General features: G+C 33.4%; 2 protein-coding genes and 1 non-coding gene across 4 annotated transcripts; 2 read left to right on the top strand and 1 right to left on the bottom strand.

Moving 5' to 3' along the window:
* Positions 1 to 4,916: 4,916 nt before the first annotated feature.
* LOC139858351 (probable cytokinin riboside 5'-monophosphate phosphoribohydrolase LOGL10) lies at positions 4,917 to 8,656 on the top strand. The gene is made up of 7 exons (XM_071847206.1): positions 4,917 to 5,183; positions 6,631 to 6,728; positions 7,295 to 7,325; positions 7,408 to 7,507; positions 7,641 to 7,711; positions 8,151 to 8,294; positions 8,392 to 8,656. The coding sequence occupies exons 1-7, from the start codon at positions 5,031 to 5,033 to the stop codon at positions 8,485 to 8,487; spliced, it is 693 nt and encodes a 230-aa protein (XP_071703307.1). The 5' UTR covers positions 4,917 to 5,030; the 3' UTR covers positions 8,488 to 8,656.
* On the bottom strand, positions 8,135 to 12,585 carry LOC139858333 (probable diphthine methyl ester synthase). Of its 2 annotated transcripts, none has more exons than XM_071847200.1 (6): positions 12,421 to 12,585; positions 11,813 to 11,937; positions 11,301 to 11,530; positions 11,141 to 11,180; positions 10,952 to 11,043; positions 8,135 to 8,340 (listed from the first exon to the last, which is right to left on the bottom strand). In XM_071847200.1, the coding sequence occupies exons 1-6, from the start codon at positions 12,568 to 12,570 to the stop codon at positions 8,315 to 8,317; spliced, it is 663 nt and encodes a 220-aa protein (XP_071703301.1). In that variant the 5' UTR covers positions 12,571 to 12,585; the 3' UTR covers positions 8,135 to 8,314. The 2 variants fall into 2 exon arrangements, with proteins under 2 accessions (XP_071703301.1, XP_071703294.1); XM_071847193.1 differs by lacking the exon at positions 8,135 to 8,340 and adding an exon at positions 8,955 to 9,277.
* Positions 12,586 to 12,771: 186 nt separating this feature from the next.
* Positions 12,772 to 12,853, top strand: TRNAS-UGA (transfer RNA serine (anticodon UGA)). The gene has a single exon. It is a non-coding gene; the product is annotated as a tRNA-Ser (tRNA).
* The last annotated feature ends 7,588 nt before the right edge of the window (positions 12,854 to 20,441 follow it).

The raw sequence follows: 20,441 nt of genomic DNA, 5'->3' as shown, positions 1-20,441 counted from the left end.
TAATCAATATGAACGGGACATTTCAGTTGATTATAATTATAATTATAATGATAATGATTATAATTATAATGTAGAAGGTTTTTCCCGTTCAGGTTATTCTGGAGGACGAGTAATCTAACTCATATTTTTACCGTTTGGGCTACCTTGGAGGACGAGTAATCTGACCCTATATTTTTCTCATTCATGCTAATCAGGAGGATACAGTCCAACATGATTACTTTGTGGCCATTACCACTAATGTAAAAAAAATTATACAATGCATTTTTTAAATTGTATAGGACACTCACTAAATTTAATTATATGACTCAATATATTTTTAAAAATCTATAGTTTTTAAGAGGTAAATAATCGGTAAAGTACCTTTGAGATCCAATTATCTTTGAAATTCTTTATTGAATTGTTATCCTAAATTTGTTACTGCTAATTGCACCGACCACTAGACTATCTTGTTATTATAATTTTAATGGCTAAATATCTGAGACATATTTTGTCACACCCCCTAAATGGGTTCGGGGGTAACTGTGACTAATCAATACCAAAACACAAGTGTAAAAGCGAGAACGACTTTAAATGAGACGTTTTTTATTAAAATCCAATATATTAAAGCAGCGGAAATCAAATTGTCATTAGAAATGAAAAACTAAATTGTAAATGTAATTGTTTTAATGCAATAACATAAATATAAAATGCGGAGTCCATAGCAGCATAGTCCAAGTAGCAAGTAATCTGTAGCAGTCATCACCTGAGACAAAACATGCTTCAACTATCAACCAAAATGATTGGTGAATTCATAGGTTTATTTTAGCAAACTACCAAAGTTTTTGACCACAAGATTTAGTTAAAATAGTTGATATATCCATATCAGTTAAAAGTAGTGCTGAAGTGTATGATATCGAAACTAAACAAAGTTATCCTATGACACTTTGAACTGTCAGTATCGTTGAAATCATTATTATGTATCCATTGACCGACGATCACCTGGATAGAGACGTCACTCTCAATATGCCTACTCACAATAACTAAGTTTGCGTTATGCATAGCAATTAACGATATCATGGCAGGGATTTTAGCATGAAACATAGCATGGCAGCACAGTTAAAGTTTGAGCACTTGTGTCTAAATCGTAAAACAGTTTAAAAGCAAGCATGTGTCTCACCTCAAAGTTTGTAAAACATTTATGAAATAGTAAAAAGCGGGGTTATGAAGTTCACCTTAACAGTAGTTTAAGTTATTTCCACGAAAGAGAAGAATGAACGGAAGTAAACGACCGGGATCTCAACCTAGAGATATAAACTTGGTCATTAGTTTGTTCAATATAACGAGTAACTGTTCATAAGAGTCTTATGAGTTGTTGAGTTTGCAATCAAGTTGTGTCCACTATAATCAAGTTTAGATGTTGTACAACTTTGCCCAAACCTCGGTGCTATCAAGTAAGTCGGGATGACCAGATGTAACCGGGGGTCAGGATCTTTCAGTTGGACTATAAGTCTACAACCTTTCGTTTAATCCAAAACCTAATTCCCATCATGACAACCTAGACATCATCCACATGACCGTAAGTAGCGGTGAGGTTCGTATAAGTCATACATTATCTGTATAATTATAGCTTCCACGTTTTAGGTGCGTATAGGAATACGATACGTTTAATATTATTTACTATACTTTATAGTTTTAGTAATTAGTATAATATAATATATTAATTAATATTAGTTGAATTATAATGTTATAGTATAATAATATGTTATAAGTTTTATTATTATTATATTATTTATATTTATTCTTTAAATCTTATTACTTTATATTATTATGTTGTAAGTAACCTTATATTATTAGGTTTAAATAACCTAGATAAGTCTAAGTCTTTTATCCTATCTCATGTATATTTATCACTTTCTTAATTATCTTTAACTTTTTAAATCATTATTATCTTTTAAACTTTTATAATTATCGCCTTATTATAATTAATAACTCAAGTATTATATTTACCATATTTCTTTATCATAATCCTTATCTTAACACTTTTACTTATCAATATTTATTATCTTATGATATGATACATATAGCATAACCTTTACCACATGTTACTAATATATATATATATATATATATATATATATATATATATATATATATATATATATATATATATATATATATATATATATATATATATAGGGGCATGATCAATGGGGAAGTAATCAATCGGGGAGAAGCGGGGGGAAGCAAAAAAAAAATTCGTTTTTTTTGGAATTTTTTTTCCGGCATCAAGATCACACGAAAATATGAACATTTAGAAGAGACACTTCGTGATGAATGTCATTATTTAGGCGGGAAAACGATCGACAAAAATAACATTCAAGATAATATTGTTCGTGAAGAATATGAACGTCTTTTTTTCATGTTTTGTGAAGTAAAATTTAGCCCGATTTAGAGTTTAGGGTTTAGGGTTTAGGGTTTGGTGTTTTGAGTTTATTCCATAAACCCAAAACACCAAACCCTAAACCCTAAACTCTAAACCGTTCGTGTTAAAAAATCAATCTAAATCCTAAATCTAAACCCTAAATCTAAACCCTAAACCCTAAATTTCTAAACCCTAATATCTAAACCCCAATAGCTAAAACCTCAACATATGCTCGAAAAATACGATAATTGTTATATATTACTTCTTCGAGCGTTTTCCCGCCAAAATAAAAACATTTATCAAAAAGTGTCTCTACTAAATGTTCATATTTTCATCTCATCTATAATGTTCGTGAACAAAGTCTTTTCAAAAAACGAAAAAAAAAAAAGTTTTTGTTTCCCCCCGCTTCCCCCCGAATGGTTACTTCCCTCTTGATCCTACCCCTATATATATATATATATATATATATATATCATAATTAAAATTTAACTTAAACATCATCATTTACATATACTTTCATGTTACCAATTTATATACTCGTGATCAAAGTTTTAAGTTCATATTATTCATATATCATAATCATCATACTAATCATAATTATTATCTTAACTCAATAATGATACATATATACATATACTTTAATTAAATTTTAATTTCAATTTCATATATACATATACATATTTTATGGGTGCATGCATCATATATACATATACTTTAATTAAATTTTAATTTCAATTTCATATATACATATACATATTTTATGGGTGCATGCATGCATGCATGCATACAATATCATCTTTTATTATTACACAATCGTATTCATAACTTTAACATTCATTATCATCTTCAAGTGTTCATAATATCAACCATAACTTATTAATATTAACCATGATCATAATCATATTCAAATAATCATACTTTTAACAAATTCATTGATCATATTCATATTATCATACTTTTATTAAATTTCATGATCATAATCATAATAATTAACATAATACTTAAAAAGAAACAAATTAAAAAGTGTTATGAACTTAGGAAATTTAGGGATACCTTAAGATGTTTTAAGAGCAAGAAAAGTGGTGTTGGATGGAGACAAGAATCCGAACAGCAGCAAAGCAGAAAACATGAGCCAAAAAGTGACCAAAAGTGGTGGTTCTTGGTGGCGGTTGGCGGCGGATAGCAAACAGTAAAATGCAGCAGCAACAGGGTGCAAAACAGGCGAGTCAGTGGCTGTTTTGTGGACGTAGAAATAGCATAAAAATAGCAGCAAACCAGGCAATTTTGGGTGATGTTTTGGTGGTGTTTTCAGTCGCCAAAAACAGCTGCAGGGTATCGGCTGTGGTGGTGGTTTCGACGGACAGCATCAACAAGGCTGCAGTAGGGCGGTGATGGAGACTATTTTGGGGGTGATGGTCGACGGTAGTGGAGGTGGTGATGAGCTGCAGAAAACGCAGATGTAGGAGTATTTGAAGGTGGTGGTTTGGTCGACTAAAGTGGTGGTGATGGGGTTGATCAAACTGTCGAGCAAAAGAAAGAAAAGAGAAGGAATTCAAGTGATTTTTGATGCAAATTGTGAGGAGCTAGAGGTGTCTTTTTATAGTGCATGATTTAGAATCATAATCACATTAGGACTTCTAAATGATAAGCTTAGAAGAGTGATTAGGACTAGGATTGAGAAGTTGGAACTAGATTAGGACTCCTTATGCCATTTAGATTAGGATTAATTGTACCTATCTTTTAAATTTGTATTTTATTTTATTTTATTTTATTTATTTAAACTGCTAGCCGCCACTTTTATTTATATTAGTATTATTTTTATTTTATTTTTCTAATTTCGGCAGTATACCCATATATATATATATATATATATATATATATATATATATATATATTATATTTTTTTTTATATATTATGTATTATTACTTTTATTTAACTAGACCTATCCTTTAATTAATTTTAATTGTTCTCCATTAGTTTAATAGTTTAGAGAAATGCCACATTTTATTAATTACCTAAAGTTTATAATATCACAGAAAAACATAAACTTTAATTAACAGTGAGTGTCGACTAAAAGTTTACTATTTGATCAACGTTTTGTCAAATAAAGTTTATGAGCACACAAATCCTAAGGCAATTTAGTAAAATAGAAATAGAAAAGTGAGAGTCTGTTATATATTTCATGTTTAATAAAAAGAATTAAAATTAATTTAACAAGTATTCTAAATCTATATTTATATATTCTATACATGAAAATGAGGAAGTAGTGCACATGAGGGCATAGAAGAAACTGGATCATGTTTCACGCATTGCATTGAGTATTTAAAAGGGATCCCATCTCTGTCTTTTTCTTTTTCTTTTTTGAATTAATAAAAACAATGAATAAAATATTATAATAAAATAATAAGATGGTGGGATGTTGCCAGGTGTTGAGGTTAATAGAATTTTTTTATATATAAATGAAATATATAAACACAGCCAATTAATCCCAACTCTCACACCATTCACATATCTTTCTCCAATTCTATATATATTTTCTCTCAACTTACAACGAAGTGGGAAATTATATATAGTCTTTTTTAGATATAGCACCAAAAAGCAAGTACGTGGATATTGATATTTCCATAAATGGAAAGTATTAACCACCCTAAACTAGGAGGGGTAACGGTGGTAAACACCGGCAAATCATCGCGGTTTAACCGGATCTGTGTCTTTTGTGGTAGTAGCTCCGGAAATAATCCGGTTTACCGACATGCAGCCGTTCAACTCGGCAACGAACTGGTATGTCTTTACATAATTACATACTCCGTATATCCTTTTTTAGTATATTGTCATTCTTATACAACATATATATACGAAAATGGTTTTAGCTAAGCGGTATCGGATACAACAATTAATTTATTAGTGATAACAAAATGATGTACACTAAGTGTGGAATATGTTTTCAAGTGGTTTATGTACGTAATTATGCATGGTATATGTTTCACAGAAAAATAAATAAGTGACGAAAAAGTTATACACTTTCAACTTTTAATCATGTAGGATGCGTAATTTATATGGTACTAGATTATTTGTATGCTCTACATACACCGTTCTATAACATCCTTTAAGTAGTATTATGAATTATGATTATTAGAAATAGAAATAATGCTTTTTAGTGTTTATTTTGCATAGACACTTGTAATTAACTTGCGAGTAATAAGTTGTTAATTACTCTTATAATACAAGGGTTTGATTAAATTATATTCAAATATAAGTTAAAGATTATTAATAGAATGTATAACTCTTTTATGCATCAATAATTATCATAATGATAGTCCTTAAGGCTGTCATTAAAAAACTTCTTAATATTAATTATATTTTCAAATTTATGAAATCATACAACTGAATTATTATTTATTAAGCAGTATTATTTACTCATGATCTTAAAGTATAAATTAGTTAAATCATAGAAAATGATAAGCATGGATATTATAAGGAATTTTGAATTGACAGTAAGATGTCATTGAATAAACTAGAGATGCATTATTTGTTTATAAATTGATAGTATTTTCGTTAAAGTAATGCAAGAATGATTCTGTTCTCTAGATTTTTGGAAATAATGATTGGTTGATATACAAGTTTCTTGAAATAAAAAATATAACAAAAATAAATTGTATAATAATAATAATAATAATAATAATAATAATAATAATAATAATAATAATAATAATAATAATAATAATAATAATAATAATAGTTATTGTAACTTCTAAAAATAATTTTTAATATATGTCTAAATATATGAATCTTAGAATATACTACGTATTTTAGGGGATGAACACCATATAAATAAAATTTTAATTTAAACATATGTGGACATTTTGACACGTATGTACACATTATTTGTTATAATAGTATAATGAAAAATGCTAAGAAAGGGACGGGATGGATTGCTTGAGTCAATTCATCAATAAGCATCCTAATATATATTTTTTGTCATGTACTGTTCTGTTTATCAAAATTGCAACGTTACTCTGTAGCTTAATGATGATTGACTTGTTGACCAATAATAAAAAAAAGCTTTCAAATAAATTAATAAACAAAACAGTTAGTAACGTGTGATGTTACGACATAGTTACGTGTTTGATTAATATTGTGGTATTTATCAAATAAATAAAAGAGTGTAAATAATAAATATAATTAATAGGAGTAATAAATAAAGAAATAAAATGGAAAATTGGTGCAGGTTGAAAGGAAGATTGACTTGGTGTATGGTGGAGGAGGCATTGGGCTGATGGGCCTTGTTTCCAAGGCCGTCTTTGATGGTGGCTGCCACGTCTTAGGGTATACTTTAACTGCTTTATTTATTTATTTTTCTTATTATTACGAAATGCATGACTGAATCTTCTTACAAATACTTAGATTGTTACGATGGAGGCAAATATAGATTTACTACTTCGAAAAATTACTTTATTTCCTAATGCTACAAAATAACAACCACTCTTTACATGCTTATATATAACATTACGTTGTTAACTGCAAGTTAAAGATATAAGGGTTTTAATATATAATATTTCTTGCCTTTAAAAATAAGGGGGTTTTTTTGTCCCGTTACTCTGGGATAACAAGTATTTCGACTCCGTACACTAATGTACGCGTCTCTCCGTGGCCATTTTCATTTCTAGCTCACCCCAGGCCATCACAAAATTCGAACTTGACCAAGGCCCTAACTACTAGGCTATTTTGCTCACCTTACCATGTATGTTAAACATACGTTTTTATTTTGCTCACCTTACCATGTATGTTAAACATACGTTTTGCTTGAACTGAAGATAAAGAAACATGGATTTCGATATTTTTATGCATAAATGCTTGTACGTTAAGCGTGACATTTATTGTTAATGTTGCAGGGTGATACCTGAAGTGCTTATGTCGATAGAGGTAAGTTCGATCTCTTAGTTATGATATTTTGCTTTCTGCTTCAAATTTGCAGATAATAGCTTAAGTATTTTGGTATCTTTAGATCATTGGAGAAAGTGTTGGTGAAGTTAAACCAGTATCAAATATGCATCAACGAAAAGCCGAAATGGCACGCCAAGCAGATGCCTTTATAGCGTTGCCGGGTATTATTTGTATATAAACTTTGTTTCCAAAAACATACATGTCTTAACATTACAATCATGTATACACAGAACATGGTATCAATGGTGTCATTAATGTATTTTTCTAATGGTTTAAGTTTTGGAAATACTATAGGTGGATACGGTACACTTGAGGAACTTCTTGAAGTCATTACTTGGGCACAACTTGGAATTCACCAAAAACCGGTAATTAATACTACATATTTTTTATAATTTTCAATGACACGTAATTCAGTGTGTAATGGGTGAGCCATGAAAGCAGAAGGCCACCCAATAGCAACCGCTCAGTGAGTTAGGTATGCACCCAGATTATGAAATCGGCATTCGATTGCGAGCTATGTCGTTTGTCAACCTTTTGCCACCAAAAATATTTCTTATAATCATTATCAGTTTCATTATTATGAAAGAAAATAGGGAGTAATACCTTTTGATCAGCTAATTGTGGGGCTAAAAATGTGATAACCTTTGGCCTACACATTAGACTATAAACAGAACATACATACCAATTCACACATGCAATATACTTATACATGACTCACATGTATGATGGTTTCTTTAATAAGGCATTTGTTAAACAAAACTAAGTCACTGTATGATGGTTTCTTAAGATATTGAATATCTACAGGTAGGATTATTGAACGTAGATGGATACTACAACTCGCTATTGTGTTTCATAGACAAAGCTGTTGACGAAGGTTTTGTCACCCCAGAAGCCCGTCGAATCATTGTCTCTGCCCCAACTGCCCATGAACTCTTGTCCAAGCTTGAGGTACATAACCCTCCCATACTTTAGTTTTCTTCTTCAACAACATAAACTAATTTTTATACAATAATAAAATATGAATATGATTGTGAATATTGGTCAGGAGTATGGGCAGGGGAATGAGGCAGACGTTAAGTCAAGTTGGGAAATGGAGCAACATTTGGGTTATACTGTTATAAAGTCAGAGATTGCTCGTTGACTATTTCTCAACACCTACAAACATCAACTAAAAACTAATAATTCATTAACAATCTTTAGTTTGTTTTAATTATCTAACACTTGATTTCATCTACCCAATTTATAGTGTGGATTTATTTGATTCTTGTATATTCAGTTGTGCCTAGTGAATTAACGAATAGGCAGATAGATAGATGGATAGATACTGTTACTGTTTTAATATAAAAGTAATGAAAGAAGTTATTAGTTATACAGTTATATTCATGTGAAATGTAATTAGGTAAACAGTACTTATTCTTTATTTGTTTATATATGAAACGAGAAAGTGGTCCGGCCCACTTCGTTGAGCAATGGTCCAAGTTAAAAAAACATTTAAAAACAATTGAAAATGACAAAAGTTACTATTCGTAAGCAACATTTAAAAACAATTGAAAATGACAAAAGTTACTATTCGTAGGTGTTGCTAATATGCTTATTAGAAATTAGAAATGAGATATTGGACTTCAAATTTAAACATTATAAAAGAGATGTTAGAAACATCGGCGTCTTTAGCATGACAAAATCTAGTACGTAAGATTAATATTCGATACATTTAGCTACAAGGCTATTGATATTGGTATCTAATTTGTTTCAATTTCTATAAAAATCAAGCATTTCTTCTTCAACGGGATGAGTTTTGCCAACTATAGTGAGACAGTGAAGAGGTACACCGAAATCGACACTGCGTAACTGCTTCATTGAACCCGCCACCACCATCTGATTCTCGCATCCGAGACGTGCAAAACCCACACAAAGTGTATCTTCATTGTAAGCTGCCCAAAGAATAAAAACATCAAGATCATATATTTTATATATATTTTCTGTTCTCTTTTATATGAATGAATAGAACATGAATCACAACTCAAAGTTAAAAGAAATAATAAAAAGATCTCGCAACTCGAAGTTGCCATGACAACCCAAGTAGATATTTCTTTCAAATCTGGATCCGAGAATATTATTGAGCGCCGCCATAATGATTTCGGTGATAAAATGAAATGTAATGAGCCTCTATTTTTTTAACGGCTATTTCGACATCGAATACTCTCATTTGTCACCCACAACACGCGTTAGGAGGATACACCTTTAGGACTCAGGGGTACCCGATGTGCTTTGAATTAAACCGAGTGGCTTAGGGCATACACCTTTATTCGCCACAACAGAATTCTTGAGAAAACCTCTCCCTGGATTCGAACCTGCGCCAATTAGGACTCAGATCCAACCCAGAGCTTGTACCACTCAGGCAATGTCTCGGTGGTTTCGACATCGAATACTCTCATTTGTCACCCACACACACATTGGTTACCCGGTGTAATGAGACTCTATTGGTTTCTAATGCTTCGTCTATGGCTAAGGATCATCCTAATATTAACAATCTAGGTCCAAAAAACTGGTGACCAGGGTATGGTTTTTTCTTGTAAGCCTGTAGTTCATAGTTCTGCTGAATGTGTTGGTGATCTTAGAACTGAAGCTGCTATGGCAACTGAATGCTGGAAATAATAGTTATGAATTTGTGTAAGTGTAAGGGTTTCAAGTTCAATCTTTATTCTGAAGAAGATGATGTGAATTATGATGATCATATGGGGAAGGATGGTGATGGCACCACCAAAGGTAATGTTTTGAATGCAAATTTTTTTTTTATAGTTTTGGTAGCAGTTTGACTATTAAAAGTCAAACTGTATAGTCTGGTATTCAGTATAGCTTGTTGACGTTTTTACTTGATTATGATAGTAATGTTAGATGTTCTTTTCACTGATTGGTGGTTCCGAAAACGGAATTGGATGGATAGAGTCTTTTCTAGCAATTTTGGATGTAGCAGATTGACTTTTTGTAGTCATAATTTGGGTTTTAGTTTCCTGGATATTTAAGAAATTATTTTGATCATTTTGATGGGGTAAATTAACAAAGATGGGTTTGATTTTATGTTTATGGGATGCTAAAGTATTCGGAGTCCAGTAATGAACTCAAATTGGGTTATAAATGATGCTTTTGAAGATATTTGGGCCTGGTTATTTCGATTGGGCCATGAGGTTATTAGATGGGATAAAGGAAGTAATGGTTTATGTGAAATTATTGTGAGTTGGGCTGAATTGAAGTGTTCAGGCCGAACCAGAAAGAAGAAGGAAAAGGGTATAAGAGAGTTATGGAAATAATGGGTTTTCTAGAATTTTTTGCAGCACTAGTCCTATTCTCATTTTTGGTTTGTTTTTGGTCATTTTAGAGGTTGTCATTTTACGTGTTTGGGACGTTCCCTAAAAACGTCCCTTCGGGTATACTTAACTTCTATTATATATAAAAAAATTCCCGGAAAGAAAAACAAGTAGATATTTAACAAACTAAAAGTGTCGATTTTTCATTCATTATACATTCTAAAACTCTAAACATGCTGATATTTGATTCAAAAATAACTTTTTTGGCAAATAATTTAACATTGTTATCAAACAACATACCAGATTCTCCTCGTAGTTGTTCAACCTCCAATAACTGATCAATAGCAACACCAATTGTCATAAAACTAGGAGGCTCGTACTGCTTTTTTCCTCTGAAATATTATTAAATAAAACCTATAAGTTTAAAAAAACTAGCAAGCGTATGCAACAAAATATAATCAATTATAAGCCAGACATTTGGAATCTAACCTGCATAATGACTCCAACGAAGGCTCTTTAACACGTATATCTGCAATTTGTTCAAATATGATATTACTAAAGCTTCATCATCAAAACAATAACTAAACTTCTTTTAAAGAAAATAAGTTATAAGATTAAAAGCAATTGAACAAACTTAAAATATTAATACCTAACAAGCACAACGTATGCAGCCCAAGTCCTCGGTTTCTTTGAATCTTTTCATAGAAACTGTCAGGCCTCCACGTTTCGGTAAAGAACGGTAACGAAACAGTCTCTCCGTATCGGTAAAGTTGTAATCCGCAGACTCCAACAGCATTCATAACTGATGCATTGTATATAACCTTAACTTCCACCTCCATTTTCTTTGCTCGTACAACTAGATCACTGTGTGTTGTCGCTCTGTTTCCACAAAGTGTGTATATTAGTATTCAACATATAAAAATCCAAATCTTATGTAAAAGTGTGATATATCAAGGTGAGCATTATGGCATGATACACATAGCTTTAATCAACTTAATAATGATAACCGAATTTCATTATTCAAGTGTCCACTAATTCTGGATTGCCAATCAAGTTAACAGATATGTTATATGCAAATCAATATCATAAGGGCAAACAATCGTTAACACCTGTTTACAGCTGAAAAAGAATTGGATATAAATAAAGGACAAGTATAATTACCCAAAAGGATCTCCAACAACAAGAAAAGCAACGTCATATTCACGAGCCTCCAACAGCATATCATCAGCCTTTTCTTCTACCATTTCTCTATCTGCAACTGTAAGCGGTTTCCCATACAATTTTTCCTAAAACATTTGACATCAAATTATGTTCCCAATAGCTGCTTAGAAGTACAATTTAATCACAGACAGATTCAAACGGAAGAGAGAATCTTTTTTTTTTTTTTTTTTTTTTGAGGAATAAAGAAAGCATAAGCTGATAAGCATCAACACAAGGATTTCCATCAATAAAGGCCAATCAGCATAACGTGGCAAATTTGACCCAATTCAGTTAAAAATGGGTCGATTTTGGTTTACACCTTTACTTCAATCTGTATGTAGTTATTAGTTTAGCAGATCCATCATGAACCAGATTCATCATAATAATTAAGTCCTTTTACAACATTTAATGTAGGTCCCAATTTGTCACGGTAAATTAACAAAAACTTGATAAAAAAAACAAAAACAGAAAGAACTTGGTAACACAGTTAAACTTGAACAAAATGGCTATCTTGTAAAATCAGATTATAATATAATGATGAACAACATTGAAAAAAGAAGTGAAAATACCAGAGTAGAGATGCCATCAGTGGAGATACCAAAAGAAAGAAGAGAAGTATAGGATTCAATATATAACTTTTCACATTTTTTAACAGCTTCTAAACCTTTTAAAGTAATATCCTTTTCATCTCCTAACCCCAATCCTATTATATACAACATCTCAAGATCTCGATATATATATGTAAATTCTCTGCAAACTACTTCTTTTCTTCTTCACCGTTGTAATTGCAGCTGCTGCTGCTTTAAATCTGATCTGATGAAATATTAAAACCCTAACCCTAATCCCTAAGCATTGGTTCTATTATATGTACGTTGGTGTGGTCTTATTAAATATGTTACAAAATTAACAAAAATGCATTAGTCGATATGTCCGAGTGGTTAAGGAGACAGACTTGAAATCTGTTGGGCTTCGCCCGCGCAGGTTCGATCCCTGCTGTCGACGATGATTTTTTTCACGGTAAATATTTTTGATTTTGTGAAAAATAAAGACTAAATTACCAATATTATCCACGTGTTTGTCAGTTTTAGTCTCTATTTTTACAAAACTGCAGTTTTCAGCCTCAAATGCATAAAAACGTCCCAAAATAGTCCCTCATACTAACTTTTGCTAACTGTCCCAACTAACAATAAAATACATATTCGGCTTACGGATTTCAGAATCTTTTTCTTCTAACAAGTCTTCATACGAGTTTGTGGATTTAACAATTCTAAATATGTTGTCACCCAAAATCTTCAAAATTGGTGGTTCAGCCCATCTTATAAAACCACACTTCTTTGATTCATGTACAACGAAATATAAAATATACAGTAAAACAGAACCAATTAAATTACAAACGAGTTACACTTCCAACACAACAATAAAACCTTATGTCGGGGTTCTTTGCCGTCCTTGAAATTCAAATAACGAGTGACTTCCACAAACACTATAGACACCCTTGAAATTAGATGTGAGTTGGAATTGCTTGAATTCGATGCTTCAATATGTGAAATCGATTAGGGTTTATGTCAAATTAGAGTTGGTAATCGTTTAAAATAAAGGGTGAATGGTAACGTGTATAGCACATATTGTATACTTAATGAACAATTAACAAAAGTTAGTATGAGGGACTATTTTGGAACGTTTTTATACATTTAAGGATGAAAATTGCAGCTTTTTAAAAATAGGGACTAAAACGACTAATACTGACAAACACATGGACAATTTTGGTAATTTAGTCAAAAATAAAATTGTTTATAGACAAAATTGTCAAAATCGTCCATGTGTTTGTCCATTTTTGCTCTTTTCATTCAGGGCCGGTCCGGAATTTTCTGGTACCCGAGCGACTCGAGAAAAAATGCCCCTTAAAAATTAATAACACGCTCTTTTTATTAGGGTTTAAAACGTGATAAGAAGTAACAACGTTAAAGTGTTATAAATATTACATTACGACTATTATATAACCTAGTCCACTAACTTATATTGTTAGTGGATTTGAGTTTTTTAGTAACATTGATGTATTTCGTAGTTAATTGGGCTAAAATTAATCGTACTACTCTATATATCATACATGTCTCACTTATCATTAATTCATGTACAATTAGAATTAGAAGTAGGGATGGCAATGGATCGGATATGGATCGGGTGAAGCTGTATCCATATCCAAATCTATTTATTTTTTTTAATCCATATCCATTTATAAAAATTTCATCCATCCATATTCATATCCGTCGGGTGAAGCGGGTTAATAGATAATCATCCATATCCATATCCATATCCATATCCATTTGAATTTATATTATTTTTAGCAATTATAAGCGGTGATTCACTATATACGATCAAAAGTAATATTTCTTAATAGTTTATGCGACCGAAAGTCACATTTTTACTAATGTATATAACAAATAGTACGTCAACAAATAGCCTATTAAACGTGTAAAGATATAAATTATGTGTAAGTTGTTTACTTTTTAGTTATATGGAATCACATTTAAACCACCAAAGTACGATAAATACATTTAAGGATTTAAACAAAACAAAATATAAGAAAAAAATTATATATTTTTTTAGAGAAAATATAAAGAAATATGAATATAATTAATGAAATATCACTACATAAATGATATTAATTCGAGTGATAAATTTGTATATTTAGTTATTTCGGATGAAAGCGGGTTCATTCATGTACGAGACTTTTCATCCATATCCATATCCATATCCATTTCGGTTCATCCATATCCATTTAGATCGTTGATAATGCCATTTTTATATATATATTTTGGGCGTTATCTTGTTCCAATTATTCGTATTTTGAAGATTTTGAAGCCTTTATTGGTTCGTTCGATGATTAATGGAGAAAAAGGTGAAGACAAGGTTTAGAGTTAATATTTGATGAATTTTTGTGAAGATTTCAGTTAAAGAAGATTGTACAAGAGAAGGTTAAAGCATTCAACGAAGAAAAATGAAGACCTGCTGTTACTGCATGTACTTACGGCTGCAACATTATACATTATGGCCGTAATATTTGGACAGAACGACACAATTTGTGCAACATTAAAAGTTATGGCCGTAATATCCAATATTATGGCCGTGATTTCTTGTTTTTTAAAAGTTATGGCCGTAATTGCCTAAATTGCGGCCGCGATTTTTAGGTCGGTCAGCAGATTTTTTCAGCTCCTATAAATAGACGATTTTTACCCCAATTTAGGGTTATGCAGTTTTTATTCCGAATTTTAGCCTACAACAACATTAGTTACGAATTTATTTGTCTTTCTTCATTATTTTACAAGGGTTTAAGCTACAGTATCATTCTTGGTTAGTTTTGATCTTGAATTTACTTTATTTGCTTTCAATTTCAATTAATACAATATTCATGTTTGATTGTTTTTCTTATTTATTTGTTATTTACTTTGTCATGAGTAGTTAAATCTTTAGTATTCACTTAGATGCATGAACCTAGGTGATGGATTGCATCTTTTAGTTAAATACAATTAATTTTAATTACATAATTTTATGTCTAACTAAGATCCATCGTTATTAAAGCTTATTGATTGTTAGATCGCGGAAGTTATTGATTAACTAACGACAGTTAAATTGATTAATAGCTTTTACTGGATATTGAACGTGAATAATTTAGGAATACATGAGATTTTATGAGGGACACCGATAATAAAATTAATCGTATAGTGGTTGAGCTTAAAATTAGTTGCAATAATTGTGAGGTTGTAAGGGACACCAAACCAACATAAGTTAGACTATAATCTTGAGTAATATCATTGTGAATTGGTCAGTAACTCTAGCTTAACGACAGTTATACCTAGGTAGCTAGTCTTAAACTGTAGGAATCGACAGATAAATACAGTGTCACAATATCATAATTGTTTAATTAACGGTTTGAACGAGCAATCCTAGCCTAGGGAATTGAATCTAAGTGGATACCTTTGTCTCTTATTGAATTAAGTTTAATTAATTTTCGCTTTTGCTTAGTTTAACAACAAAACTCCCTTTTAAATCCTAGAATAATTAATAGTTCAAGTTTTTAATTGCCTGCTCTCTGTGGAACGAATTGGTCGAATACTTATTTAATTACTACACGAACTGGTTATAGTTGCCTATATTGTGTAATAAGTGATAGGTATTTAGCTAATAATTTAGAGTACGAAATTACACATCAACTTTTTGGCGCCGCTGCCGCGGAGCGGTGTTTAAATTGAAAACTTGTTTAAGCTTTTAGTTATTCGATTCTTTTGTAAGAATTTTATTCTTGCAAAAGTTACTTTTCTGTTATTTTTCGGATTTACACGGATTGTTTGCTGTGGTGTGATCGCATGTTAGGTACTAATAACTCTGGAACCGTCTAGAGTTTACCATACACGCAGCAAAGCCAAAGTTGAACAGGAAATCGCCGAAGGTTTCGCTGAATTACCTTTTTATATTCCGGATTTTGAATATATCAAGAAGGAAGAAGATACAATGGGTGAACCAGCACAAGGTCAATCCATGGAAGCTTTAATGAAAGCCACGAGGGCTGGTAATGGACATGCCATTAGACAACCGACAGTCAACACATATTTTAAGGTCAAGGGGCAGATTCTTAACATGATAACTCATCAATGTCACTTCAGGGGTACACCGAAAGAGGATGCATTCGAGCATCTTCGGAATTTTAAGAGTATTTGTAATTTGTTCGAGATTGCGAATGTCGAAGATACAGTTATCTACTTGAGGATTTTTCCTTGGTCGTTGAAAGATGACGCCAACGACTTGTTAGAATCATTACCTGAAGGTGATATTGATAGTTGGACTACGATGGAAGATAAGTTTCTGTCGCGTTTCTTTCCAGCTTCTAAGGCTGCTCAATTGCAAAGTGACATTAATCACTTCACTCAAAAGCCACATGAGACACTTTATGATGCATGGACATGGTTTGGTAAGATGTTACGTAATTATCCTCAACACGGGTTGAACAACTTCAATAAGGTCCAGATCTTCTATAAAGGTGTTAATGTGCTGACGAGGAAAGAAATAGATATTGCTGCAGGTGGTTCTTTGATGAAAAAGACTCGGGATGAATCTTACAACATCATCTCCGAAACGGCTACACATTCATATGATTGGCATCAAGAGATGGATGTTTCTCACTCTTCTCATGTTGCTAGTACCGAAACTAGTGACGAGCTTGCTTCAGTTAAAGCTCAACTTGCTACTGTTAAGAGACAGATGGAGTCCATGACTAAAGAGATGCATGTTATGAAAGTTGGTTGTGAATTGTGTCAAGGACCGCATCTGACGAAAGATTGTGATCAAGTGTCAATGGAGGAACAGGCTAATTATCTGGGTTATGTCAAGAAGGGTGATTTTGCTCTTAGTGAATTTTCGGGTGGGAGACAATTTTTCAACCAAGCGAATAATACGGGTGCTAACAATTATCAGAGTGGTAATCATGTTTATCAAGATAATCAGAAGCTATATCCATATAGGTCGCCTGGGTTTAATAACAGAAATCAGTAAGCACCGCCTAGAAATTTTCAGCAGCCTATGCCACCAGTTCAGCAGCCAGAAAATAAGATGCCTCCGTTGGGAGATTTGCTAAGGGGTTTTATCATGAAAACGGACGAGAGTATCACTGCTTTGAGGCAAGATGGTGAATCTACAAAGCTGCAAGTTAGAAATCAGCAGGCCTCGATTCAGAACTTGGAACAGGATGTGGGGCGTATTGCTCAATCTTTATCGGAGAGACCACCGGGTGCTCTCCCATCTAATATGCAGTCAAATCCGAACAACAAAGGGCCGGCTAAATGAGGTTTGGTTATTAACAGGGAGACTCTGAAGTCTCCTCCTGTTGTTTCTCCTAATTTTTTGCAGGTACCTACCAATGAGGAGCTAAATGAGGATGAGCCTAAGAGTGAAAAGTCGACTGACGAAGAGCAAAAGAAAGATGATCTGCCGGAGATCATAACTAAATCACTGCCGTTGAAGGAATACAAAGCGCCAGTTCCTTACCCGAAAGCATTGAAAAAGGATAAGCTCGCTAGTCAATATCAGAAGTTTACAAACATGATTAAACAGATTAGCGTGAACATGCCACTCGCGGAAGTGCTCCAAGGGATGCCTAACTATGGGAAGTTTCTCAAAGATCTTATCTCCAAGAAAGGTAAGTACCATGAGGTATCCGCCGCATTCCTCCATAGGGAATGTTCGGCCATCCTGAAAAAGAGCAAGATGCCTCCAAAATTGGGAGACCCGGGTAGTTTTCTTATCCCTTGTGTTATGGGCAATTCGAAAGTGTACGATGCACTTGCCGACTTAGGTGCTAGTGTTAACCTTATGCCATATTCGTTATATCTTAAACTCGGCCTAGGAGACTTGAAACCTACTAGAATAGGGATTCGCTTAGCAAACCACTCTTTTGATACCCCCATTGGAATAGCCGAGGACATATTGGTAAAGGTTGAGTCACTTGTATTCCCAGTTGATTTCGTGATCTTAGAGATAAGAGAGGACACTAAGGTGCCCATTATTTTAGGTCGACCATTCCTTAACACCGCGGATGCTATCATCCACGTTCAAAAAGAACAACTTAGCTTAGGTGTTGGGAATGAGAGGGTGATTTGTCACATAAATAAAGCCATGAGACACCCTATTTCAACCGATGATGATTGTTTTGCTATTGATGTTATTGACGATTGTGTTGAGCATGATTTGCAGGAGTTATTAAGTGTAGACACGTCGGATGTAATCATGATTGGTGAAGTCAATGGTGACTTTGACCCGGAAGTTGAGTTGGAGCAATTGCTTAAGGAGGATGAGCTTAAAGAATCGGAATCATTTGAAACTATCCGGTTGAAAAATGAATTTCGTATCAAAACATCTCTCGAAGAACCGCCCACCTTGGAGCTTAAGGAACTTCCACCTCACATGAAATATGCTTATCTTCAAGGTACGTCCCAATTGCCGGTTATTATTTCTTCTACACTTACCGGCGACCAAAAGGGTCGGTTGGTTTTCGTTCTTAAATCCCACAAAAGGGCAATAGCTTGGAAAACCTCAGACATACCGGGCATCAATCCGGACTTTTGTACTCATCGAATCCTAATGGAAGATGATTTTAAACCCGTAGTACAAAGGCAACGTCGTCTAAACTCGAATATGAAAGAGGTTGTAAAAAAGGAGGTGGTTAAATTGCTCGATGTCGGGTTAATTTATCCCATCTGGGACAGCCCGTGGGTAAGCCCTGTTCAATTCGTGCTCGAAAAGGGGGGCACGACTGTTGTTCTCAACGAGAGGAACGAACTTGTTCCTACTCGTACCGTCACGGGGTGGAGAGTTTGTATAGACTATCGTCGTTTGAACGACGCCACTAGGAAGGACCACTTCCCGCTTCCATTTATCGATCAAATGCTTGAGCGTTTGGCGGGAATGGAGATCTACTACTTCTTATATGGATTTCAGGCTACTTCCAAATCCCCATCGATCCGAAGTACCAAGATAAAACCACATTTACTTGTCCTTTCGGTACCTTTGCTTATCGGCGAATGCCATTCGGGCTATGCAATGCCCGGAGCACCTTCCAAAGGTGTATGATCACCATCTTTCATGACATGATCAAGGACTTCATGGAAGTTTTCATGGACGATTTTTCCGTCTTTGGAGACTCTTTCGACGCGTGTCTTGCTAATCTTGAAAAAGTGCTCAAAAGGTGCGAGGAATCAAACCTTGTTCTTAATTGGGAAAAATGCCACTTCATGGTGAAGGAAGGCATTGTCTTAGGGCACAAAATCTCTCGTGTAGGTATTGAGGTTGATAAGTCCAAAATTGATGTTATTTCGGGCCTTCCTAAACCTACAAACGTTAAAGCCATTCGTAGTTTTCTTGGTCACGCGGGATTCTATAGAAGGTTCATCAAGGACTTTTCTAAGATTGCCTGACCATTGACCAAACTCCTTGAGAAGGACGTTCCATTTAACTTCAATATCGAGTGCGAGAATGCCTTCAACTTCTTAAAAGAGAAGCTCACACACGCTCCTATCATGGTATCTCCCGATTGGTTACATCCTTTCGAGCTTATGTGTGACGCTAGTGATTTCGCGCTAGGCGCAGTTTTAGGTCAACGCCACGTTAATCACTTTAAACCTATTTACTACGCGAGTAAGACACTTACGGGGGCTCAATTAAATTATACCACCACAGAAAAGGAACTCCTTGCGGTCGTCTTTGCGTTTGATAAATTTAGGTCATATTTGGTTTTGTCTAAAATGGTCGTTTTCACCGATCATTCGGCCCTTAAGTATTTGTTCTCCAAACAAGATGCTAAGCCTAGACTCATTCATTGGATTCTTCTTCTCCAAGAATTTGACATTGAGATCAAGGATAAAAAGGGTGCCGAAAATTTAGCCGCGGATCACTTATCTCGTCTTGAAAATCCAAACCTAGAGGAACTCGATGAATCGGACATTCACGATACATTCCCCGATGAGTCCCTTATGGGTATTGAAATTGAGTCTGAAAATCCTTGGTTCGCCGAAATTGTTAATTATCTAGCCGCGGGCATTCT

The sequence above is a fragment of the Rutidosis leptorrhynchoides genome, chromosome 1, assembly GCF_046630445.1.
Source record: "Rutidosis leptorrhynchoides isolate AG116_Rl617_1_P2 chromosome 1, CSIRO_AGI_Rlap_v1, whole genome shotgun sequence".
In the NCBI taxonomy this organism is placed as follows: Eukaryota; Viridiplantae; Streptophyta; class Magnoliopsida; order Asterales; family Asteraceae; genus Rutidosis; species Rutidosis leptorrhynchoides.
Note: the sequence above shows the minus strand (reverse complement) of the source record. Positions and strands in the feature narration are given on the sequence as shown.

Bases quoted from the DNA above. Each gene is read 5' to 3' on its own strand.
- LOC139858351 (XM_071847206.1), top strand. From the start codon at position 5,031: ATGGAAAGTATTAACCACCCTAAACTAGGAGGGGTAACGGTGGTAAAC. The intron at 6,729-7,294 runs GTATACTTTAAC...TTAATGTTGCAG, and splicing joins GGTGGCTGCCACGTCTTAGG to GGTGATACCTGAAGTGCTTA. The intron at 7,712-8,150 runs GTAATTAATACT...GAATATCTACAG, and splicing joins TTGGAATTCACCAAAAACCG to GTAGGATTATTGAACGTAGA.
- LOC139858333 (XM_071847193.1), bottom strand. From the start codon at position 12,570: ATGTTGTATATAATAGGATTGGGGTTAGGAGATGAAAAGGATATTACT. The intron at 11,531-11,812 runs GTAATTATACTT...TTGTGGAAACAG, and splicing joins GTTGTTGGAGATCCTTTTGG to AGCGACAACACACAGTGATC. The intron at 9,278-10,951 runs GTATGTTGTTTG...TTCTTTGGGCAG, and splicing joins ACAACTACGAGGAGAATCTG to CTTACAATGAAGATACACTT.